Below are 27,331 nucleotides of genomic sequence, written 5' to 3' on the forward strand. Positions count from 1 at the left end.
ATAAAGAGCCGTTTTCTTTTCTTCCTGTGGTTCTGAGTAGCTGAAATGTAGTATCTCAGAGCTCTGATGGGGCATAATAGTCTATCTGTATGATCCACTGTTTTACTCAATGATGGGATAGAGTATTGTCTATGTCCTAGAGGCCCAAACGCTGATGCCTGGTTTTTGGCGATAAATTCTGGTAGTGATCTGAAAGATATTTTGCTCCAATCTTGTGAATGCGTAATAGATGAGATATCAATAGCGTCAAGCTCAGACACTCTAGCAGCTGTAGCTAACGCTAAGAGGAAGGCCGTCTTTTTGGAAACTGTTAAAAGTGTAGCCTCTGCCATTGGTTCATATGGAGCTTCCATCAGTGCCGACAGAACGATGGATAAATTCCATTTAGGGAAGGTGTGTGGGATTTTAATGTCTTCCAGTGAAACGATTTCATGAGTCGATTTAATACTGGGTGAGATCCTATGGATAAACCATCATGTTGTAGTACTGAGGCTAATGCTGATATATAGCCTTCAATTGTACCATGTCTGAACCCTTTCTCATTTCTCAGGTGAAGAAGAAAATCAGCCACTATAGGTATTGTCATATTTTCGTCACGCAACCCTCGTTCTATTCGCCACTGGCAGAACTTTCTCCATCTGAGGTTATAGATAGCTGAGGAAGATGGTCTCCATGAGCTAGCCACCTCGTCTGAAGCTGATTTAGAAAAAACGGAAACTTGCATCTTTTTCGCGATAGTTTCCAGGCGTGAAGGTGGAGATTTGTCAGGTTGCCGTAAAATATGTCCGATTTACAGATGGGATCAATTGATGGATTTCATAGATGATATCTCTAAACGAGTAGTCGTTTGGTTTGAACGTGAGTGTACTATTCATATCCCCCTGCGAAGCATACGTACAATATTGAGAAGCGCCAGTAATATCCTCTCGGTCGTACCCCCCGGGCACTTGCCACTGGGGTGAAATGGCATCACGTGGTGTATGGCTATCTCTCTGCTGCGATTTCTGGCTCGAGCTGCATGAGGATTTTGCTGTATAACTAACATAGCTAGGTGATGCATAACTGTCCGAGCTATAGACGCGATTCTCGCGTGTGACTGTAGCTGAAAGAGCACACTTTGTATAATAGGAACTCTTAGCACAATTTTCCTCACTGTAGGGCGTGTAAGATTGATATGTCCGCCTGGAAGAATGGTGTTTATTTCCGTGAGATTCTCGTGCTACATGTTTCTTTTCCCGAGTAGCATGGGATGAGATAGTGCTATCGTGACTACTTTCCCTAGATACAAGGGGTCCTGTGAACTTTCTGACCTGTGACGATGTAAATAGGACTTTTGTTTGCTATCTGAATCAAGTGACCTAGATCTTGTCGTATTTTTCAGATCTGCATGTTGTTTTAGTTTATTTATATCCTGTGATATCGCTTGAAAATGTTTGTCAAACATTTCGGACATGGATGTTGTCAGCGATTAAGGCCATTTAGTCATACTCAAGGGGAAGAACGGAATAGATTTGGGCTCAATGTTTCTTTAAACCCATGAGTGACCAAACTACCCGTAGCACCCAGGCATAAGGCTGCGGTCCCAAGACCAGAGCTGGATGCCTGCTCCTTAGTTTTGGGCGGGTGGGTTGAGCAACGGGATTTTCCCTCAAAAGGAAAAAACGGGTTCTCTTTATTCATCACCTCTTTTGAGCCCGTGTTTCTCTAAGGAAGTCAATTTACCTGAGACACAACACTTTTCCACATTTGATTTTTATTTAGTTTTGGGAGAGAACGATGCATATTTTTTGTCCGATGATCTTGTCTTCCTCCTTGGATTTTGATTTGGGACAATTTAAGGCTTTATAAAGCTTGTCAAATTTTTCTTTTGACAAATCCTTGCAGTACCTCCTTGGATTTTGATTTGGGACAATTTAAGGCTTCATAAAGCTTGTCAAATTTTTCTTTTGACAAGTCCTTGCAGTACGTGCATCGTGCACGTGCTCTTTCTACACGTACTACATCTAGGGTGAGGGTCCCCGATCACTTGATCAATTCCACACCCCGAGCAGACTCCCGATGACGGTAGTGGGGAGGCATCCATACCCCACACTACGTAAACTAAATCTACCTACTTACGTCAACGATCTTGCTTCTTATTCCACCGTTTCAGCAATCTTGACTGACGAAGGTCGTCTGCTGCAAAACTTGACGATCGTAGATTGTCTGCTATATCCAATGATGATCGTTGGTTGACTATTGTAATCTTTTTAGATTTATACTAGCTGTGAATTATTAACCGAAAAACGTGTTTGGATTGATGAGCAAAAAACTTTGCTTGTTGATCCAACACACACGGGAAAGAAGTGATGTTTTCCCGCCTTGCGCATGCGCAGATGCAGTTTGACAAGGGATAGGGTTTACCTCAAGACTATGGGATAATTGGCAGTGAAGAGGACGTCTTTCGAAAAAATCTAAAGATTTTATAGTGTGATAATTGCCAAAATGGGAATTTGTGGCTATGATGTAATAGAGGTAGGATATTTGCAGGAATTATGTGTATTGCCACACATACAATTTACATGTCACACTGAAAATATTCCAAACTTTGTCTTTCCTCTCTGATGCAAAATAGTTTACCCTTAGAATTGGATAAGTGCGCCGATTTCAGCACAAAAATGTATGTACCAATAACTCATCAGATAAAAGAATTGGCTAGCAAAAATAAGAATCTGTTAGATGACACTTGTGTTGAAAACATCAAAATTGGAAATGAACAGCAATAAACATACACTTTGTCAAAAACCAAAAGAAACAGTTACCGATATGGGTTTGGTTATTATTCATCATCATGATATATGCGATAATATATATAATGAACATATTATTATTTTCTACTTTAATTTGATTAAATACAATGGTATGGTAATCTTTCGCCCAGGCTTCAATTCTAAATATGTACAACCTTGTAGCCAAATGTCAGCACTATAGTGGTGATATTCGTTTCAAAAGACCCTAGTTTTACAAATGTAAGGCAGTTAATCAGTTTACATCTCAGTGTGGCCAGATGTGGATTTTTGTTTAAATGAGGATGGTATTTACACAAATTAAACCATTGCTGTCTGCTTTTATGTTTTTTTTATAACGATGTTGCCTTGCATGATTTATGACACATCTCGGAATAGCGACAGTGGTAGTATGGTAGAAGTTGCTATTGTTTACATTTTTAAACAAATACAACTACATGTAGAATGTGTTTTATGCATAAATACATGTCTCCCCCCCCCCCCCCTTCCTGTTTTTTATACAATCATCCATTAGTTCAGTTATTACTATAAATGTGTTTGCAAATAAAAAAAACCCAACAATAACAAAATATAACCTGGAAAGATAATGGTTTCATGCAGAAATATTCCTTTGCTGTAGAGTTTGACACTAAGCCAAAATTGTTTCCATGGAAACACAAGGAATTATAAAAAATATAAACGGAAAAATATGAAAAGACAATAGTTGAGCTTGTGGTCCTTGCACATGTATAGTTTCATACAAAAATATTCATTAGTTCAAGAGTAATGGGCCAGAAACGAAGCCTAGAGTTGTTTCAGACTTGTCCAAATTGTTTCCATGGAAATGTTACAAAAGAAAGTTGAGCAAAATTTCAAGTAGTAAAAGGCACCAGTTAAGCTGATGAGCAATGCATATGTCAAGTTTCATTGAAAAACACTGAACAGCTTTCAGGTTATGGCTCAGAATAGCATGGGAATGCCAATGCAAACGGCAACACCAATAGCAACCGAGCCCAAAACTTACTTTACAGACTGCATATCTAATCATCAAGTGGATCTGGCCTCATTAGTTTTTATGTAAATTCAAATGCAAAAAACATTGCTTGGTTAGCCAATTAAATGTCCTTGAATCACTTGCACTATTTTGTCCCATATACAATGTTTGCCATTCTTATATGATACTTTACAGCAGCAAACAGAGTTTTAAATGAGTTTTAAATGAAGTTATTTTTTAATCTCATCTTTTCACAAGATAATTTGACAAATGCACAACTTACTTTTGCTACAGCTGAATTAGTTCCCAGATCTTTCAGCCCAATGTCACTACAGAGACAGCTAACTTAAGCTGGATCTGACATCATATAACACCTATGGCAACTCCTAGTTTACCTATTTTCACAGCGTACGTCCGTCTGGTGCTCTCACTCAGTGAAACAAGGACAACATATTATTACTCACAATAATATTAACTGATATACCTTTTTGATAGTCATTTGACATGATACTGAAAAGTATGTTCAGATAAGGTTTCATTAACATAGTTTGCTCATTATTTTTCAATGCCTTTCTTCGAGATAAGTGAAGGCATTTTCAAAACATCCCGACGACCAGAGTTGCACTATACTGGCAACATGTACATGACATAACACAGTAAGAGCACAAGGAATGATGTAATAAATAAATGTGTTGGGCACCTTGGCACCCTGTTGCTCATTGCATGCATGTATCTTACACAGAAGAATAAGCTGCAGCGCCATCGGGCATTCTTTATTGTGAATGTTGTCCTTAAGTGTTTATGTTTATGTGGACAGATGTTTTTCAGTACCCATTGTTCTTTGTTGCATTGTTACCTGTATGATATATCAGCGTTGTTCATTGACATTTGTTTTGTATTTCGAATTTCATTAATCATTTTTCATATCATTAATGACCCTTATTTGCAACATCTGACTATTGTTGCGCACTGGTGATCTCTATTTCACTTGATGTATTTCTTCACCAAATGGCCACACCCAAACAGGACCATGCAAACAGGATGGTGAGAGGTGGAATGGCAAACACTGTTATTTGTGGATATATACAAACATGAAAGGCACAAAGTGTGAAGTGAAGCAAATTATTGAAACAAAGATACCAATTCAAGGCTGTTACAATTGACTGTCTCACTTTAACAAACACTTAAGGACCACATTCTGTCACTGAAGTTATTGTATTTAAGAACTGACCAATCAATATTTTTCATGTTTACAGAGGTATAAACAAAAAACACAAATGTGAATGCAAAGTGTCAATTCTCATAAATAAATACATCAACAATAATAACTTCACAGACTTTTACGAAATCAGTAACATCATTCAGCACAAATATGCAACATAAGCCCAGTCACCCTATTATCAGCCAATCAGGAATAAGTAGTCCTCAAGTGGGTGTGTCCTAATCTTTTATTTGATTGATGGAAGCATAAACACATAAAACAAATTGCTTGCTCAGAAAATCAAATGACACGTTATCACTTGCAATTTATTCATCAGTATGTTTGACAGTTAATTATTATATGACTTGAGATGCAAATGCTAGAGTAGCTGATACTTACCATTGCGGACAGCAAGGACACCAGTTGTCTCTTCTTGTCCAAAACTGTTTGAAGCTCTGCATGTGTAGAAGCCAGTATCAATTGTGTCCAGGTTTGAAATGCGCAGTCTGAAACATCACATACCTCTCAGTGAAACTTTTCTGGAAAACAATTTACAAATAGCGACTATTGCTGCTGATGTGTAAACTGAGCACTGTATGCCTCTACTGTATCTCTAAGTGGTGACACTGCCTGCAGTGGTGTCAACCAATATCTGACTGGCACACAATGTGACAGCTAAAAATGATTCAGAAGTGTTGGTGTTTGCATGGCTTGATACCATCACCATACAGAACATGTAATTGCATTGACAACATTGGATGAGGAGTGCACTGAGGATTCCTGGAATGGTAACCCATTCAAACATTATCCTCACTTGGGTAAATGTTTGAAATTAATACTGGTTTTATAACCAAAGACCAAGATCATTCCAGTCTGAGAATTGAAGGAATTTCACTTGGAAAAAGCTGTGAAGCGATATGTTATTACACTGCGCACACCCCAGCTTAATTGAGGGTAAACAATTTGCAGGTGAAACAACATTGGGTGTGTGGAAAATATCACTGGTGCTGCACATGACAGTGAGGCTGTGGATGGCGGCTGCATCCAACTACCCTGTATGTGGAGACTGGCTGTGTTTACACTAGTCTGGCGGATCCACCTGCCTTGTCGGTCTATGCACTTGCAGTAACCTCCATGTCCCTACCCCTTGTCCCTACCCTAACTCAGCTTGCTGCAGACCAGCTAGCCCTGTTTGTGGTCTCATGCTAATTGGTTTCCTTCATAAATACGTGTTATTTTCTATATCAAATATCCATATGTATTTATACTGATTTCTGCACTTCATCAGCCACAGTTTGGGGCAGGAAATGGGAGATAAATATGGTTATTAAAGTGCTTTCAAAATCCAGGACATGTTGTTACTAAAAAAATAATATTAGTGTGAACAAGTCATCAGTTTTAGAACATTTCAAATTTCAGAAAGGAATATTAACTTTCCCCGAAAGATTTGTATTATGGGGACATTTTAGCGATACTGAAATAAAGTTTGGAATGCTATTTGTTTTATGATTAGCTCCGAAGCATGTGTACCTCAAGATTGGAGTATTTCCACTTTGTATGAAGTCTCCTTCCAATGGAGAACCTTCTCTCTTATCACCAGGACTGATAACAAATGACATGTGGTTTTTATAAGTGTGAGTTTAAAACCAAAACTTATCAATTTTCTGTCAAGGGGAGTTTTCAAAAGGGAAGAGTGATGATGAAACGTGACCCATGGAAGTGTTTGCCTGAGTCTGCTTCAACAATGAATGTGCTTGGTGATAAAACTGTTGATCCTGGCTAGTTACAGGGGAAGTGACAATACTTCTCCCCTCAATAAACCATCTTTAAACTCCTATATGTGTCTATTGTTTGTTGTTCCTCTATCTCCGGGTTATCTGTGGGGCAATGTAATCAAAGAGACATGTAAGACACTGCAGTTTGCCTATCTACCATAATCTAGCTATGCCTCTCCTTGATGTTGGAAAGATGTAGAGAAGGGACATGTAATATTTGGTCATTAGGCATTTCACTGGTCACCTAAAGCTTAACTTCAACAGAGAAAAACATGTCCCCGACAGCCTCACTTCAACAGAACAAATAATCAGAACACACACACAGTGTGACATCCTAGCTTCAACAGACCCAGTTAACAGAACCCGCACGGTGTGACAGCCTCGCTTCAACAGAACCATTCAACTGTACACACGGTGTGACAGCCTAGCTTCAACAGAACCAGTCAACTGTACACACGGTGTGACATCATAGCTTTAACAGAACCAGTCAACTGTACACACGGTGTGACATCCTAGCTTCAACATTTTCAAAAAGTAATATTTACTATGTTTTACAATAATTCAAATTGGAAACTACTTGGGCTTTGTTCCATGATTACTTGTCACAAAACAAAATGCTGATTCCCATTGCACAAAGAAATGGCACAACAAACCTAAATTAACCACTGTAGCGTTAAACACTAACTGGTGACCAACATCTCTTGCTACATAAATTGACATGATAATGTAAGACCTAGTGCCCAAGTTGACACACTTTGGGAGTCGAAATTCATAATTATGAATACAAAAATGGATGCGAAAGTGCCATTTTCAATATGGTTGCCATGCTTAAAATCATATCAGAATTAGTAGTATGTTTAGAGGTGGCACTGCTGGGATCTTTTGCTTGATATGTTCAGGGGGAACTGTCAAATGTGCATAATGTACAGGGGTATGCACCCATGAATGTTTTAAAGTCAACTGGTAATCATTAGAGAATTTGTAAACTTTAACTGGGACTATTGACACCTAATTCCTACACACCATGATTTCTAAGGAGATGTTCAAAACACAGGAAAAGTACATAAACAGGTGTGTCATGAAAGTCATAGGTAAAAAAGCCTACAATATGCCAAAAGACAAGATATCTAATTGTGAATTCCATTGAAACAAGCACAAATGGAGAACATTCCTATAAATTGTCTTCAAGCACATTTCAAAGAAAGCGTTGCTTGGAAGATGAGGAGAACATGAAAAAGTGTTTGCCAGGCATGTACTGGATCGACAATGCATCACAAAAGAGGATCACTAGAACCTCAGGTTCATGTGAGCTAGAATCCTAATAATTGAGATATCTCAAGAAAACATTACTCATCAGTTATGTTTAAGCACTGCCACATTATAGACAAGTTTTGTATTGCTACATGACCTCATCATACAATACACAACAGACATTATGATCCCCCATACCTGAATGCTTACTTTTGTGAAAGGATTCTGGGAATACTAAGAGTATCCAGTTTTAGCTACAGCACACCTATAATCACTGGCCATGGGCTTGCTATGAACAGCATCCATGACCTCCTCTATCAGACATGTACAACTTCTGATACGTCTTTTAAAAAAACATCTTCCTTACAGTCAACTCAATCATTGCTGGAGATATTTTAGTTTTTTAAGTTACATAACTGATGCAGACCAAAGCAAGGTCTTGACCTCTTTGCTGTAACTTATACATCTGAAAATCATAATAAATTAGGCACCTTTTCAATGCAGTCCCTGTGGACTGGGAGACATAACCTCAGCTTGCCTCAGGAACAATCTAGCTTAGATATACTACTCTAACAAAATGATACTGCTTGACATTCTTGATATGGAGGCATCTTGCTGGGAACTGTTTGTGGACAGGCTAACCATTCAGTAATTTAATTCTGGTGAGATGATTTGTATCACAGTAAAGACTTACATTCAGATCAAAGTCAGTGTAATTGCAAGCTCCCAGTTTACCCAAAACTGATGAATCTTTATAAAATGAAAAAGATTATTAACTACAAAGAATACTCATTAATAAGACTGAAGTCAGCAGAAGCTACGGCAACAACAGAGAATGCTTGCCCATCAGAGAAGCATCCTTCTTGTGAAACACACCAGATTCATATACATCACCTTTTTAATTAAAATGAAAAAAAAAGGAATTTAATCAGAACAAAACTTTACACTTAAGAAGTTTATTTATTCTGAATTGGCAGTGACACTAATTTGCAATTCATCTCCTGCATAAGTGGCAAAGAGTTGTGACCATTTGAGTGAAGAAGATGAGTGGAGATGAAGAGCTAACTATGTGTCTGTAGCAGGCTTTGTTGTCAGCCAACCAGCAGCATGTAAACTGTCAAGTCTGTGTTTGACAAAGGATCAACAACTCTGCTGAGATTAATTATTGCACAATCGGAATGAGACAGGAACTGGTAAACCTAAGAGCAGGCTCTTAGAGGTAATGGCAACATTTTTCATGGCAACCAGTAATTAACTTACAGTACTATATGATACAAGCCTTCTGGTCGAGTCGGGCATGCTTTAATTTGATTGAACAAGGTGAAGAATGTCAATTGGAAGACACACCGGCAGATTATCCCATCTGCAAAATATCTGTGAGGAAGGACAGATTGCACGACAGTTATTTCTGATACTTTCTAAGCAATGCTTTAATTGAAACATGCTGACTTAATAAATATCCTGGCATGAAGACAGGACAAGTTTTCCAAACAATTTAGACCATCACTCATAAATATATCCCAGTTTTACACGCCAGCATGCCAGGATATAGTCTCAAGGCAGGAAGCCATACATAACTTTCCCTACATTTTCTGGTGCTATTTGTATATTTTTATATTTTTTTAAAATGTAACAAACATAGATGCTATGGTTTGAATGTAACGTGTGTTGAGGAAGCAGGACTGACTGCCCTGCACAGGAGATGTCATCACACAGGTTAAGAGAAACACTAAATATTATGACTTGAATGTTCACTAGCTTGCAGGCATGCCATCTGCACAGCTGTCTACTCTACACTACATACTTAATCTCCATTTAGTACATTCAGTCTGAACAAACGCATCTCATTGCTTGTAAACACACCTAATAGTCTGGCACAAAGCAAAGCAAATTACCACTGGAGAAAGTTGGACACATGAAATGGCCAGTGAGCCATGTGCAGCCCAAAGGGATCTGGCTCTTGGAGAGTTATGTGCAAGCTGGCTCTTCACTGTATAAGGAATGTTTTCTCCAATACTAACAGTGCACCTATCTGAGATGGCAAGAGTGCCAAAGAGCTCTCTCTTAATTGTCATCTAGGATTTATACACAATGAATAAGTGCACAGCATGTCTTGTACTATCAACATTCCTAATTAAATTCACTTTTCCATTTCTGAGAAGTACACAACATTAGGACTAATGGTATAGATGCAGTGATATCAGCTTAGTGTGGGTTGACGCACATGTTTCCATGCATCCAATAATGGGGAGTTGCAGTCAATCATACCCCATTAGCAAAGCCAGCATATGCCCAATATATTTTCAATCTCAAACTCCAATATCAAAGGTTCAAAATTTGTCTGTACATGTTTGTATTAAATACAACTGAATGAGGGAAAAAAATAACTTCTGTTTACTTTTTTTACCCACTAAACACACACTTTCCAAGTACAGTGAAATATGTGCAAGCTGGCCATACCTGCTTCCCCATGCTGTCCTGCGCACATTGAAGCGGCCTTTTTCATCATCATCATTGATTGGTGCATTGTTCTTGAACCAAGCATACTTGGGTATTGGGTAGCCTGTGATCTCACATCTGAGGCGTACAGACTGGCCCTTGTACTTGGTCACATTGCGCATCTCTATGTCCAGCTGGACGTGCCCCTGGCCTGGAAGGAACAAACAAATCTGCATTTAGTCACACACAGCAGAAACAACATTTCTTGTAAACTTATGAATTTATTTAAAGATCTCATGCTAAAATTAAGAAAATAAATATTAACTGTTTCACATAGTGCATATAGGTTCTCCTTTCCATTCCCTCTACCCATGACATTGCCACATTGATGCCTCCTGAAGAGTAGTGTCATGTGCTGTACCCCATGAGAGGAGACCTGTTGTGCTGAGGCACCAGGAGCCCAGCATGCCCTGTGTATTGTTACTGAAGCTGCAGGTGGCTGTGTTGTGCAGGCTACAGCCATCAAGCACAAAACTCATCCGTATCAGCTGTATCATATCCTAGCGAATTAAGACAAATGACCAGTCACCTAAACCCATGCTCACAATCACCTCTCTCTACAAATATACCTCACTGTTTAGAGAGCCCTCATTAAAAACACTGTGATCATCACCTGCACATAGCAAATGTGAAAGGGGAAATCTCAAATGAAATGAACATTTGTTATCCAAAATCAAATTTGGATTGCACAAGTAAATATTGTGTAATTTGTAGCTCACATCCTACGGTGAGATGTAGCAGCACCCACAGGACCAAATGTGATGACATTTACTTGAAGTCTCTGTTTGTTGATGCATACACCAACAATAGCAAGACCAATTAAATCAAATACCAGACAGCTGGAACAGCCAAAAAACTCTGTGTCAACTTTGTTTTTTTCTCTTTGTGCATGAGGAAGGAAAGGTAAAACAGTGAGCATCTTCCCATGTGGAAGGGCTCCCAGCAGCCAGTGTATCAACTCCTGTGTGCCAACACCCAACACAATGGGAATGCTCACACTAATTGAGTGGAATGTCCATACAAAGCAAAGTTCAAATGCCAGGAGCACCTGAAGCATGGTTATGGAAGCTGTAATGTTACCAGCATGTGAACTTGCTAGCTTAGCGTCTCTCTTTTTAGTCCGTCTGCTCCAACATTACCTCTTCATACCACTGACTTTCTGGTATACACACCACTGTATGATGATATTCTTCCTTCTAATGTTCTGATGTCTTTACAAACCATGTTGAACTTTCAAAAGATCAAGGTGTATATGTTTGAATTAAATGTTGTATCACTTGCTATTCTATTGCTGGTGTTCTGTTTAATTACATTTTGCCATTGGTTGATTGAGTGCACTTCTTACAGACCATAGAAAGCATGTGAGACATTACAAGTTCTCTTCTGTATGTCTTGTCAACTGCTTTGTTGAAACAGACAACAAGGCTGGACCCTACTCAAGGTCCCACGATGTGGCTGGAAGTTAATTATTTCAGCAACACACATTACCAGTGTTGTGGCTGGTAGAACCCAGGAGGTGCAGATGCATATGGTCCTGAAGGTTAGGGAACGGCCCAGGAAAGGTCAGACTGTCATGACCATGGTCATGCTGATGATGACAGCCTGATGGACTGCTGCCACACTGTGAACTTCCTCCACACACTGCAAACTCTTTGGAGTCGGTGGTGCTGGACATTGAAGCTATTGGGGGAGGGTGCATGTGAGCAGCTTGTGTGCATCACTGTTGGCAGTAATCTAACCATGTCCCCTGAGCAGGTACACAAGTATGTGATCATCTCCTGCCACGTGGTCCACACACATCTCTGGAGACATGCCAGGCCAGGCACGGGCCTTATGCTGCTACACAGTACACAATCACACAAGTTTACACACACGGATAAAGCAGGTTGATGGCACATGACATTTACCCCTTCCATACACATGCAACTGTTATAGCTACACATGTTAACTTTCAGTTACATTAAGTACTGATGACATAGAGAAATCACACTCTAATACAACAGCAGCAAGGAATGTCAGGAAAACACATTAAAACACAGCAGCACATGAAAGTCAGGAAATCACTGGGCCAATCACACTCTTATACAACGACAACAAGTAAAAGTCAGGAAATCACTGGGCCAATCACATTCTTATAGAACTACAACACATAAAAGTCAGGAAATCACTGGGCCAATCACAATCCTATACAACTACAACAAGTAAAAGTCAGGAAATCACTGGGCCAATCACACTCTTATAGAACTACAACAAGTAAAAGTCAGGAAATCACTGGGCCAATCACACTCTTATACGACCACAACAAGTTAAAGTCAGGAAATCACTGGGGCAATCACATTCTTATACAACTGCAACACATGAAAATCTGGAAATTTCTGGGCCGATCACACAGCAAGTTTTATGTCCTCTAACCAAACTATTATTTTACAACCATAAATCTGTGAAGAGATAAATGAAAAGTTATGATTTGCGTCATGGCTATATGAACAAATATCATGGAGGCCATTTGTAGCAACAGCGCACAGCCTGGTTTCTAAAGTCAACATTGGCAGAGACCTAGTGGGTCCTGCTCCATTAGCCCAAGCAAGAAGCAACATTAACCCATCAGAGGAAGGCATGCAGAATGGTGTTTATGAACAAGGTTATTTCCACACGGGATTGCAGGCCTTGTAATTAGAGCTGTCAAACAAGTCACATCCCATAATATATTTATCATACATGCAGGTGTGTGTGTACAGGCATTCTCTAGTAGGAGAAATGGAGGTATCAATACTCAGCATTTGCACCTATTTTCGACACTCATATCAATTTGCATGTAGTGATATAATGGTAATTCAGGCATGGTATGACATGTAGTATTCCTCATGGTTCAACATAGTACACTGAGATACTACACTTCTTCCATCACTGTAACTGTGACACTTACATGATTGATTATTCCTGCAACAGGCAGATCAGCATACATATGTACCAGAGCCTGTGGACACCTCAGAGGGATGGCGTTTTCTCTTATTAGCAAAGTTGTTAGCTATGGTGAATTAGGATGCAACTAGCCACCAGCTTAGTTTTCATGCCATGATGATGCCACCATTTGGCAGGATCTTATCAGACAGGACGGAATGGGATTAATTTGTCTTGAAATAGGTCCTAAGATGTGGCGCCATTCTACAAGCCAGGCAGGTTGCGGAAGAAAAGATTCTCTAAATTTATTTCTTAGCAAGACCAACTTAATTTCTAAAACACTGATCAATTACAAGTGTCATGGTGGGCAGATGCATGACAATATTATCAATGTATTAAATTGCCTTTATCTGCTAATTTCAAAGATTGGTGATTGTGGGGTAGGAGGTGAAGAAACCAGGCTGTTTGCCTTGTTACAAAGTTCTAGCTGTAAGTCAGGCCAAGCATTCATTATTATCTCCTAAACAAATTTAATTAAGGAGACACTGATTGAGGTTGTTAAACTGGCTTGCTTTGGATAAAAAATTAGCTTTGAAATTAAACATGCCGTTTGAAAGGTGTTTTATCAAAAAGAATGGGTGCTGGCTAGAAATTCAGAGTGTGTTATATAACTGAAAAAAACTTTCTTATAGGAAACTATTGGTGGACACATGAATGTCAAATTAAAGATAAATGTACACACTTCAGTATAATACGTATAGTCCACACTTGAGTGTGATTGGCACTCCCATTCTTGGGTACAAGTTTGGGGAAAAATTGCTACACCACATATAGTCCGCAGCAGACATTGCATCGCTTCAGGTGAATGAATAGGATATGACAAATGTGGCCAATGAAAATGTGAAATTTGTGATAAGACATCCCCAGACATGATTTACAATTTCAGTTTTTACTGTGTCCTCGGCACGTTCAGAGACTGTAACTTGCTTGTAAAATAAGCAATGATAGAAAGAAATTGTACCTGAAACCATCATTTTACCGCAAATAAAAAATTCTAATTTGTTATTTTAGATGCCGCTTTCACTAAATATATCTAAAAAAAATGTATATTAAACCCAACTCACTCACTCAATCACTACCACTCTAACACCTTGTCATATATCGTTTTACATGGGAGTAGAAATCGTTGGTCACCCACAGTAGTTACAAATAATTGCTCACAGCATCTCCCTAATGCTTTGCTTTGAATATCAGGTACTGGTGAGAGTAGCACATCTTCACTACATGTCAATGTTTGGTTGTCAGCATAATATCATAGGGAATGCAAACAACAGAAAAGCAAGTTATCACATTCCAGGAAACTCCTTATACCAGGTGTATTACCTGTGTAGCTTATCTAAGATACTGTATTATGGACCACACATCTCCATGCAGTTTGTTACATACACCCCTGTCTGCAGACACGACTGACCAGAGGTTGTCTGCAGATCAACTAGCAGGACAGACCAGCTAAATACTGGCAGACATCTTTCACAAATAGACAAGATGGTATCATGGGAAGGGTATGAATGACTTCTGTTTAGAAACACATGAGTTCCATGTTGTTCTCTCCTTACAAGATATGCAGTCAAAAGGCTCCAGAAACTAATTACATAATGAAAACAACTGAAATATAACCTTCAGGTAGATTCGCATGTTGTCTAATTCTAAATAGTTTGGTATTGTTTGTATTAAACATCAGTAACATTACGCAATGAATGATCTTAGCTTATATCAAGTAAACCGTTGCATACTAATGATTGTTAGGTGTTAATGCTAGATTTACAATGACAAATTATATTCAGTCATTTGTGTTGTTTTACATTGTCAATGTGGCTGGTATTTTGGTAAAGTCTCTGCACATGGCAGCTCTTGTGGCAGGCCAAGATGAAAGGACATCCCTACTGGGGGCAGAGGCCTCCGGCAGGCTGGTAGGAGAGGAGGGAGGTATCGCCATCACTCAGCCAGCCAGACTGCTGGGGGACGGGCACACTGCAGTGATAAGCTATGATAATTCCCGATAGGTGGGGGCACCTGCTAAGCTAAGTCATACGACAGGTTCCTATCTCCCTTTCACAAATAGGAAGATACTAGAAAAACATTACCTATATCAAATAAATTAATTTTGTAATGTCAGAATATGTTTATAAAGGTCTCTAATTCCTTATACATGTAAAGTACTTCACAAATACTTCCTACATTCCCATTAGTAATTGCTTTCTAGGGATGCCATATTTCAGTATCTTGCACTTGTAAGTATACCCCAGTAATATCAAATGAAACCCCAAAGAGCAAATGAAGCAACTGACGACATGCCCATATTGCTGCTGTGGTAACAGAAGATGTAATGTTGTGCATTGTGTGGGTAGTAGGAAACCAGGGCCTTATATCTGTGTCACATGGACCAGGTCTGGCCTGAACATCCAGTACCTAGGGGAAATAATTCACAACTGCAAAAACAAACTTGAAACCTATAAGAAATGTGATGGTCTGACATCAAAGTGTTCAATAAGGAAGTGGCTGCTGACTGATCACCCAGGATTTCTCATGCTATTTTTTCAGCTCACTGATGGCCTCAGCTGTCTATAGGCAACAGGCTAGAGAGCGAACATACACTTGAACCACAAAAACCTCAAAATACCCAATAACCAAACCAATTCAAACTAATCATAAACTAATAGTGGATATCTTTCAGTATATTTCAGTGTATTTTCAGGGCTTAATTACTGCTCAATTGGTCTCATTTTAACATATTCCAAGCACCATGAATAAATATAAGCTATATAAGCTATTTCATCCCTAGCTACCTATGGCGACCCGTGCCTTCCATGGCTACCTAGTCAATGGTGCAGAAGTATTCTACCAGACCCGTACCTTCCATGGCTACCTAGTCAATGGTGCAGAAGTAGTCTACCAGGCCCGTGCCTTCCATGGCTACCTAGTCAATGGTGCAGAAGTATTCTACCAGACCCGTGCCTTCAATGGCTACCTAGTCAATGGTGCAGAAGTAGTCTACCAGGCCCATGCCTTCCATGGCTACCTAGTCAATGGTGCACAAGTAGTCTACCAGACCCGTACCTTCCATGGCTACCTAGTCAATGGTGCAGAAGTAGTCTACCAGGCCCGTGCCTTCCATGGCTACCTAGTCAATGGTGCAGAAGTAGTCTACCAGGCCCGTGCCTTCCATGGCTACCTAGTCAATGGTGCAGAAGTATTCTACCAGACCCGTGCCTTCCATGGCTACCTAGTCAATGGTGAAGAAGTAGTCTACCAGACCCGTGCCTTCCATGGCTACCTAGTCAATGGTGCAGATGTAGCATACAAGGCCTGTGTCATCCCTGGTGACCTGGCCACTGGTGCAGATGTAGCATACAAGGTTGATACTCTGCAGCAGTTCTGGTGAATGTGGGCACTGTCACCAACAGCTACTTTGGGTTTCTTTACTACCTGGCGTCTTCTCATTTCCTCCTTGGAGACCTTGCTACATTAATACCGCAAGTAAATTTGAACATCTGTCTTCGTGAATATTTGTCCATTTTTCTAGATTAGTTTTGCCTGGTTGTAAAGTAGTTGAGAACATAACTCACAGTCTGACTGAATAGGTTCCCCAGCTTGGGTGACATACCCATAGATTGTTTCCAGGGTACACTCCTCGTCTAACCCATTTATTTTATATCACAACGCTCAAGTTACTTGAAACACAAGAAGAACTAATTCTAGGGTGGGAGTTGAAGGTGTTGGCTATAAGATCCCACTTTTTAGGTTTGATTTCATCCTAATTTTAATTAAAGATTGAAATTCTTCAGTGACCCCAGAATAATGCATCACAGAAAACCATAACAGACCCAGCTTTCAAGTACCTTCTGTAATTGCCAGTTTTCAGTCTCGTCACAATTACTCTGTCATCTAATATATGTACAAGACTGTCAAGTCTCCCTAACTACAAAGCCTTAGTTATAATGTTACACCTCAATTCATAACTAAATGACCCTGGTGAATTCTTTCACCTGATCTAATACATGTGAACCAAATAGAAGAAAACAATAATTAGAAATGTTCATGAAATTAATTTGATGATGATTGTCATTATGATAGGAAACAAATATTAGTGATAGTGATCATGAGTTGTTTATAGTGGTAAGCATGGTTACATTGCTAAATTGGGTTAATTTGGGCCACTACTAGGTAACATTAAACCTATTGTGGAGCAACAAATGATCTGCAAATAACTAACAACTGATTTATATGACCATCCTGTCAACCCTACATTAACACTGCTCTAGCTCAACATTTCTCCATGGATTTGAGGTAATTAACCAACCGATAATGGTGACAATCATCTACAGCTTCTCGTCATCAACACCCTTTTCCATTTCAATAATGACCGCCATCTGGTAATAGGCTGTCACATTTATCCAAAATGTCTTTGTTCATAGTCCATACTCTGAATTCAGTGAATCGACATTATACTGACTTCAAGTATCTGGGTGTAACTTTCAGGATTAACAGTGGGAGTGGTGCATAGTATGGCAATAGGAGTGGACTACATTGGGTCAGTTGGTGTATGGGGTGGCTATAGGACTACATTGGGTCAGTTGGTGTATGGGGTGGCTATAGGACTACATTGGGTCAGTTGGTGTATGGGGTGGCTATAGGACTACATTGGGTCAGTTGGTGTATGGGGTGGCTATAGGAATACATAGGGTCCGTTGGTGTATGGGGTGGCTATAGGAATACATTGGGTCAGTTGGTGTATGGGGTGGCTATAGGAATACATTGGGTCAGTTGGTGTATGGGGTGGCTATAGGAATACATTGGGTCAGTTGGTGTATGGGGTGGCTATAGGACTACATTGGGTCAGTTGGTGTATGGGGTGGCTATAGGACTACATTGGGTCAGTTGGTGTATGGGGTGGCTATAGGACTACATTGGGTCAGTTGGTGTATGGGGTGGCTATAGGAATACATTGGGTCCGTTGGTGTATGGGGTGGCTATAGGAATACATTGGGTCAGTTGGTGTATGGGGTGGCTATAGGAATACATTGGGTCCGTTGGTGTATGGGGTGGCTATAGGAATACATTGGGTCAGTTGGTGTATGGGGTGGCTATAGGAATACATAGGGTCCGTTGGTGTATGGGGTGGCTATAGGAATACATTGGGTCAGTTGGTGTATGGGGTGGCTATAGGAGTACATAGGGTCCGTTGGTGTATGGGGTGGCTATAGGAATACATTGGGTCCGTTGGTGTATGGGGTGGCTATAGGAATACATTGGGTTCGTTGGTGTATGGGGTGGCTATAGGAATACATTGGGTCAGTTGGTGTATGGGGTGGCTATAGGAATACATTGGGTCAGTTGGTGTATTGGGTGGCTATATGACTACATTGGGCAGTTGGTGTATGGGGTGGCTATAGGAATACATTGGGTCAGTTGGTGTATGGGGTGGCTATAGGAATACATTGGGTCAGTTGGTGTATTGGGTGGCTATATGACTACATTGGGCAGTTGGTGTATGGGGTGGCTATAGGAATACATTGGGTCAGTTGGTGTATTGGGTGGCTATATGACTACATTGGGCAGTTGGTGTATGGGGTGGCTATAGGAATACATAGGGTCCGTTGGTGTATGGGGTGGCTATAGGAGTACATTGGGTCAGTTGGTGTATGGGGTGGCTATAGGAATACATTGGGTCAGTTGGTGTATGGGGTGGCTATATGACTACATTGGGCAGTTGGTGTATTGGGTGGCTATATGACTACATTGGGTCCGTTGGTGTATGGGGTGGCTATAGGAGTACATTGGGCAGTTGGTGTATGGGGTGGCTATAGGAATACATTGGGTCAGTTGGTGTATGGGGTGGCTATATGACTACATTGGGCAGTTGGTGTATGGGGTGGCTATAGGACTACATTGGGTCAGTTGGTGTATGGGGTGGCTATAGGACTACATTGGGTCAGTTGGTGTATGGGGTGGCTATAGGAATACATTGGGTCAGTTGGTGTATGGGGTGGCTATATGACTACATTGGGCAGTTGGTGTATGGGGTGGCTATAGGACTACATTGGGTCAGTTGGTGTATGGGGTGGCTATAGGACTACATTGGGTCAGTTGGTGTATGGGGTGGCTATAGGAATACATTGGGTCAGTTGGTGTATGGGGTGGCTATATGACTACATTGGGCAGTTGGTGTATGGGGTGGCTATAGGACTACATTGGGTCAGTTGGTGTATGGGGTGGCTATAGGACTACATTGGGTCAGTTGGTGTATGGGGTGGCTATAGGACTACATTGGGCAGTTGGTGTATGGGGTGGCTATATGACTACAGGGTAATAATCATAACACAGTGGGTACATACTTCTGTCTACAGAGGATAATGGCATGATAGGATACCTCTGCTTGCTATTGTTAACTGTTTGACAAAAGAAGCAAATTTCTCATGAGATAAAACTATAATATGAAAATGATGCAAAATACTAGTTTCATAATTCAATTTGTTGCACTGACCAACATTTGAAATATCATTATTATAATTTTACTTAATAAAAACATTTTTGCAAATATTGAATTATGAAATAGTATGTATCATCATTTATTTTGGCACAGATCCTCTTCCATAGTGTGGACTATGATAATATGAAATAAAATTGACACTGTAAAGCATTCACATCTGTATCAGTGCTATTGAAGTCACTGATGTCTAATCAGCACATTGACATCATGATATCATTTCATCCCTCCAAGTGACTATGAACTTTGGTCTAATTGCCCACTACCAGTGAAAAGCAATGCAATTTCCTGAGTACAAGTTTACTTCCACAAATAAAGATACCAGATCTTGATATATGATTTTTTGTATGACATGATTGCATGCGATGAGAGTATCAATCAAGAAGTAACCATCAAAACAGCTTCAAGGGTTGCGATATCCATTTCATGGTGCAGTGTGTGAGACACAGTGCTGGTTAGCCAGGATCAATTGATGTGGTAGCAGTGCATGGCTAGTTCTCACTGCACAGATACTTGCAGTACCAACATTGTACATGCTTGTACAGAAATATGAATCATCTTTTCAGCGCACCATAATTCCTCTATTAAGAACACTAGCACAGATGAACTTCAGTTTACTTTTCAGACCTGATCATACAATAAGTACCTGTACATGCAGGATGTCCTGAAGGAAACAGTTTGCTTGGCTCCTCCTTTCAGAGAAACAAATTGTATTTCTTGAAGCAGCCCCTGACATTTTGTATGTCTTGAAGCAGTCCTTGACATTTTGTATGTCTTGAAGCAGTCCTTGTGAATTTGTATGTCTTGAAGCAGTCCTTGACATTTTGTATGTCTTGAAGCAGTCCTTGACATTTTGTATGTCTTGAAGCAGTCCTTGACATTTGGTATTTCTTGAAGCAGTCCTTTACATTTTATATGTCTTGAAGCAGTCCTTTACATTTTGTATGCCTTGAAGCAGTCCTTAACATTTTGTATGTCTTAAAGCAGTCCCTAACATATTGTATGTCTTGAAGCAGTCCCTGATATTTTGTATGTCTTGAAGCAGCCACTAACAACATTTTGTATATCTTGCAGCAGTCCCTAACAACATATTGTGGACCTGGGTTAGAATAGGTCTTCAGAAACCCATGCTTGCCGTAAAAGGTGACTCTGCTTGTCGTAAAAGGCGACTAATGGGATCGGGTGGTCAGGCTCGCTGACTTGGTTTATGATGCTCATGATATCAATCACTGGGTTGTCTGGTCCAGACTCGATTATTTACAGACCGTCATATAGCTGGAATGTTGCTGAGTGCGGCGTTAAACAACAAACACACACACACCTAACAACATATTGTATGTCATGCAGCAATCCCAAACAACATATTTGTGTCATGCAATTGCACCTTTGTTGTTTAATCTCGATGACAAGTATTTACTCAATATTACTGACACATGAGATTTCATATGTTCCTGGAGTTACAGTCTGCGCTTGGTGCTGACTCAAAAAAAGTGAAAGCAACATCTTTTCAATTTGATTGCTTTAGAAAATGGTTTTGGTGAGCAGAGGCAGTCCGTGTCCTAAGGAGATATTACAGCACCCATATCTATGAGCACTCATCCTTGAGAGAACAAAGTTTAAACATAAACCAAATCAATTAGACAGAGGCGTGTGTTGGTCTCCCTCTATCACTGTGGCCTATCTGTGGACTCCAAGTTCGAAGGATGCCATTCATCATGAAGTGAATTGTCCAGCACATTTGTGTGATTGTAGCCAGATAGGGGCATTTCAGGATTGTGGATGCTCATTTAAGTGGCAGCCATACAAGTACAGTGATATTGGTAATGGGTGTGTGTGAGCCATGTATTGTGTGGGTAGCGATGTCTACCTGCAATACATTGCCCCTGCCTCAGACTCTGACCCCATACAAAGCTGCTGCAGCCACTTCATGATTGTAGCTACCTGATCTTTTGTATCACATCATGTCTACTGTGTTTGCTTAAATTATCTCCTGCTCATGTAATATCAGTGGGATTAGGTGTGTTTGCTGTAGGGGTAGCCTTGCTTATGGCTAGTGATACATGTAGCAACTGATCATCTAGATCATCTGACTCACAGCCATAAAACACAGGGTTTCAAACTTGATATTCATATCCTGTAACTTCTGGATGGGATGAAATGATTCATGATGTTTGAGGCACTCAATTTTTATGATTAGGGTATCTTGATTCCTTGTGATTAGCATGCTTGCTTTAAGAAGTAAAGAGTCCGTGGGACATCTGATACAATGGCATCTTAATGGTGGCCTATGGAGTAATCCCTGGCAGAAATGTCAAGCAGAGGCTTTTGTTTTTAACATGTTGACTGGATTGATAAAACTATTGCTAACTAATAGAAAAACACATTTTTTTAAACATTTGATTCTAATTATTTTAAATAACTGTTTTAAGAGCCCTGCTCCAATGAGAGTCCCCTGACTAACTTTATAAGCAACCATTACTTAGACTGAACACTTTACCTGACAGACCACATTATAGATTTACAGAAAGCAGCAGTGAAGAAGGTGTAGATAATTGCCTAGTAACTATTTTTAAAGGTTTTAGTTTCATTGACAACTTAACTTAACTACGTTTGTTCACTACCTCTTAAACTCTCACAACAAATTTTACTTGCCATATGGTTTTAATATGCCTGCCCCCCCCCGTCAATTTTATTATGTCGAATACAGTATTAAACTTTGTGTTGAACAACTTATCTTAGCTGAAGTTCCAGTTTACAAACACTTGACATTATCAGAAGATTTATATTCCATTAAGATTTTGAACTTTTCTCATTATCGAAAGAACTATATTAATCTGGTTAATGAATTTAGTTACCATTTTTAATAACATTTAGTACCCAAGAGGATGGGAGTCATATGCCTGATGAAGCTGCAGGTTAAGAAGTTATTTACAAACTTTGAAATATTGGTCCACATTTAGTTTTTGGCGTTGTTAGCTGATCTGTAATAACACATACATTATAATGATTAGATACATGAAATACTTCCCATAACACAGAGTGAGGCATTGCCTGGGGATACCGCAGGCCGGTCTCTGCATGATGAAGACATTGGGTGTATGTGGCTGCATTCTGACATGTATACCAGTACAGACCTGGCTTCTTCTATATGATGACTGTAGACTGAGTAAACAGTCTCAGGTTCAGACAGGCCACAGGAGTGTTTCCTGCTAATAGATTCCACTACATCTCATTAGTAAATTAGCTGTGAGTAAACCATTGGTATTTATATCAAGAAGCATAAATATTTATGCTTCCATTACAGACTTTGATAGGGGAGTGCAAAATAACAGAAAGTAAACAACATAAAAAATTACACAAAATCTCTGCAGCTGATGATTAGCTCTCTTCCCCAAAAATGTGAAGTTTAACTAATAATTAAAGCCATTTGTAATTTTTTCAAAGCATAAAATATATATCCTGTCTGGGTGTAATCAGTGTAATTAATAAAGTCATCAGTACAGTCTGACCTTCTCATGCCAATACTTCTAAAATAACACTCATCTACAGTTTCGCATGATTCTCCAAGGGTATATGGTAGATCCAAATGTTACCCACACTCCTAAAGACAACCAGGGCCCACCTTCAATTTCCTCCCCTGGAAACACAGTAAACTGGTACAACACACCATCATCTGGCAGCTTCATTGCCCTGTCCGTACTGTCAGTCAGTCTCCTCCTCAGACACATACACTCATGGAACACACCATATCTACTTCAGGTTACTCTACCACAGCCACATAAGTTCACAATACGCCATCATTTTCTTAATGTTCTGCCTGTGCCCCGGATCAACCCTCCAAGCTACTGCCATGTGTAGGGAGGAACAAATCTGTCGTGGTGTCAGGTCACACCAACAACACTCAATGTCAAACCACATTTCTTGAATCTTTAGAAAAGTGGGAGGACATATTTTTTTTTTTGAATTGTGAATTGATTGACGCTGGCTTGCAGCTAACGAAGGGGTTTCATTATGAACAGCAGGAGGGAGGAGGGTGACACTGTCACATCCGATCTCTATAGAATTAGGTGATGTGGGATCATCACACATTCAATCACAACATTTACATACTACCCTTTCATGCTTACTGTTTAGAATTGACGGGTATGAAAATAACAATCAGACCATGAACAGTGTAATTAATAGCAGGAAAATGCTCCCAACAGAGGGCTGTTTTCAAACCTATATTGTGCATGCTACTACATACATGAAACAGCTGTAACAGTCATCACAGTTGAAATAAAAGGATTGCCCCAGTCCTGATAGAGAGGAGAGGAGCACCAAGGATGGAGAACTGACATCAAGTGTGGTCATCACCATCCTGTTTGTACATACTGACACAACTGGCACTAGTTTCTCCAAAATATCAGTGAGAGCACTATCTCTTAGCACTCATGCCAGCCTGCCATATTTCTAAAATTGTTTCTCATGACCATGAAATATGGTACATTTTTTGCACCCTTACCTTTTCTGTATTAATACTTGAGAATTTCAAGGACATTATCTGCCAATTACCTCTTCCCCTTATCTGCTCTGATTGGGAAACCTTCTTGAACCCAGTCAACCGACCACAGCCAAATATTTGGTGGGATTTATCAGTGGTTGTTTACAGATGACATCATAATTAAACAAACTTAAAGTGCATGTTTATACAGACTATCTGAGGAGAAATGCTAAGATATATCACAGTTATATAGTGCTTATATGTTTGCACAATTAAGTGCATGCCATTATTGTCAAGGATATACAACTCTCATATGTAAAATTGCCTGGTATTACGAGGTAATTTTAATTAACTTTCTTTAAATATTTACTCTTTTTACTTATTCCTCATCATGTTGTTGTAAAATACTTATGGAAAACTGTTCGCTTTAAAGTAAAAAATTAAAGAAATTTGAGTGCTAAAATGTGACACATGTTCCCTATCATTTAGTATTAATCTCAACCTTTCCAAAAAGAGTTTGATAGGACATTGAAAAACTGGGTACCTAGTTAGCTGTCTGTCTGCTGTGTTGATATTTAACACACATCTCTCCTACACTGTAAGCTGCAATCACTCAACAGTTTGCTGAATGTTCTTGTTCCCTGCAAGCTTGTGAGTAAAGTGAAGCGGATTGCACAAGCTGTTCCCTTTCCTCACCACATTGAGAGACCTGACAGGATGGCTGGCTGTTCATCACCCAACTCCACTGCAGTCACCAACTTCACACATATAACACACTTTGATATTTCACACACAGCAAAGAACAAATTTCCTGACATCAAAAAAGCTTTATTCTTGTAATGAACTGTTGGGTGGGCTGATTTGGGTAAGGCTTTTGTTTCTGTGTAATGACTTGCATGTTAACTCTTATGTATGCCAATGAATCACAGTTACCCGTTATGAATGAACCTATTGCATAACTACACCGGGGATTATTTGCTACACTTGTAATCATAGATATACAGAGTCAAACATTATTAGCTGTTTGATGTGACATGCTACAAAAGAACAGGCCAAATACTATATTACACGATAAAACATAACAGAGTGATATTATTTGCTTCTGTATTTGTTGTTCTATATTTAAACCAAGGTATCACTAGACCCAACAATTACGGAATCGAAGTGAAAATGTAATAATTAATTTATTATGCGCCTGGCTTCCAACTTGAGGGCTGCTCAGTGGAGCACTGTTACAAAAATAGTACAAGGGGAGTAAAGGAGGTTTGGTCTCTAAGGCACACAGGCTTCTTGAATCAAATAAGTCTTTACATGTTTAGCAGTTTTCCACAGTGGTCAGCTGTCTCCAATGTATTTATGGAGAGTGCAAGAACATTCCATAGGGTAGGGGCTGCAGATGGATCCATCTCCTAGAAGTTGCTTACTCACTTATTTTATCATTTTAGGATTTCCACTGACTATCAATCTCCAAGTTCCACTTGCCTCATGTGGGTTGTTTACATGTCACATTGTTTGGGTTGAAGCTGATTGGGAGTGTCTGATAGGCATGATACTTCTGTACAGTGTTTATAAATTGGTTTTACATTATCACTTCCATGTGTTCATCTGTCAATTAGCAATATTGGCATATTTTGATAATATTTTGATAATATTTTGGATGTATTTATGTGAATTTAACTGAATTTACTTAAAAAAGGTTGTCTGTTATTATTACAGTCATTATTGGTGACAGTAGTGCACAGTGCATGTCACACTGAATGTGTACAGATGAGAGACAGGTAAAGGCTGATCTTCTATCCTGAATATTCACTAATAACAAATTGTCCATGTTGTACTTTGATCTGCCTCTATCAGCAACTTCAGTGGTTTTAATGAGTCATATCATATTTGGTGTGAAATAAAGATAATTATTCTTTTCCCTGATGAGCATGCCGAGTACAGATGGCATGAGACACTGCAGACAATGTCTGAAGAAAGACCTCAAAGCATATCCAAGTCTGTGCCAGGTTTCAGCTCCCTACCCTGAAAGTCTTGTCTAATTATCTCCCTTGTCTGTCCTAGATCAAGGCAGTGATGTAGCTGTCCCTGACTACTGCTGCCCAGACCAGCAGCTGCTGCTTTTTGCCAGTTGTGTAGCGACAGCTGAAAGGTATCTGCACCAGTTAGAAATAAACATTTCCTGATCATCCCCGAGCTTCCGATGCCCCATCTAAACCCCACAATGTCCCCCCAGTTAACTTGTGATCATCAACTGATGTAACTTACAACTATTTCATTCTGCTCCCTCCCAGGTCTATAATAACCATTAACATCTTCAACAGCCATATCAAGTTACTTGATCAACATCAATATATCTCAAATTTGTCAGTCACACATGGTCAAAATTTAAAAAAATCTTTTGTCTATTTTGTCATTTAGGACATAGAATTCAAAATGGATTTTTCGTATATTATCAAAGACTTTATTGCAATATTGGCACCTCATTAAAATTGATATTACTGAGAAATGACAATGTACATTCCGTAGGAAACTAAAGAATAATGCACTCAGTTTGCGAGTATGTGAAATCTTCTCATTACAGCCATATAAATCAGTTCCACCTGGTAACCTTAAATTGGCCTAAACATCAAGAGAGGCAGTTCATAATAGGACAGAAATTCTTGGGATGTAAGTGTTTACAGGTGGCAAGAATTTCAGGATTTGGGAGCAATATATTGCGCCCAACACTTTAGACCAGGTAGAAGCCCATAAACATACATACCTGTGTCAACCAGCATTTATCTGGGCATTTAACATAGACACATTGCTAGGTATTAGTGTGACCATGATAAAATACATATATCTGACCCCAAAACTTACTTCCTATGAAAGAAATTGTCACACCTTTCAAGGCTGATGTTGTAACTTGGAAATAC

General features: G+C 39.6%; 1 protein-coding gene across 4 annotated transcripts in view; it reads right to left on the reverse strand.

Moving 5' to 3' along the window:
• LOC139478272 (inactive tyrosine-protein kinase transmembrane receptor ROR1-like) overlaps positions 1 to 27,331 on the reverse strand; it is a 213,856-nt gene that overhangs the window by 19,149 nt on the left and 167,376 nt on the right. For all 4 annotated transcript variants that reach the window (XM_071260684.1, XM_071260685.1, XM_071260686.1 and 1 more), the window contains 2 exons: positions 10,447 to 10,636; positions 5,360 to 5,466 (listed from right to left, as the gene is read on the reverse strand). In XM_071260684.1, coding sequence (XP_071116785.1) covers positions 5,360 to 5,466; positions 10,447 to 10,636 — 297 coding nt within the window. The remainder of the gene's footprint in view (positions 1 to 5,359; positions 5,467 to 10,446; positions 10,637 to 27,331) is intronic.

The sequence above is a fragment of the Haliotis cracherodii genome, unplaced genomic scaffold (assembly GCF_022045235.1).
Source record: "Haliotis cracherodii isolate W230 unplaced genomic scaffold, xgHalCrac1.p SCAF_4, whole genome shotgun sequence".
Classification (NCBI taxonomy): domain Eukaryota; kingdom Metazoa; phylum Mollusca; class Gastropoda; order Lepetellida; family Haliotidae; genus Haliotis; species Haliotis cracherodii.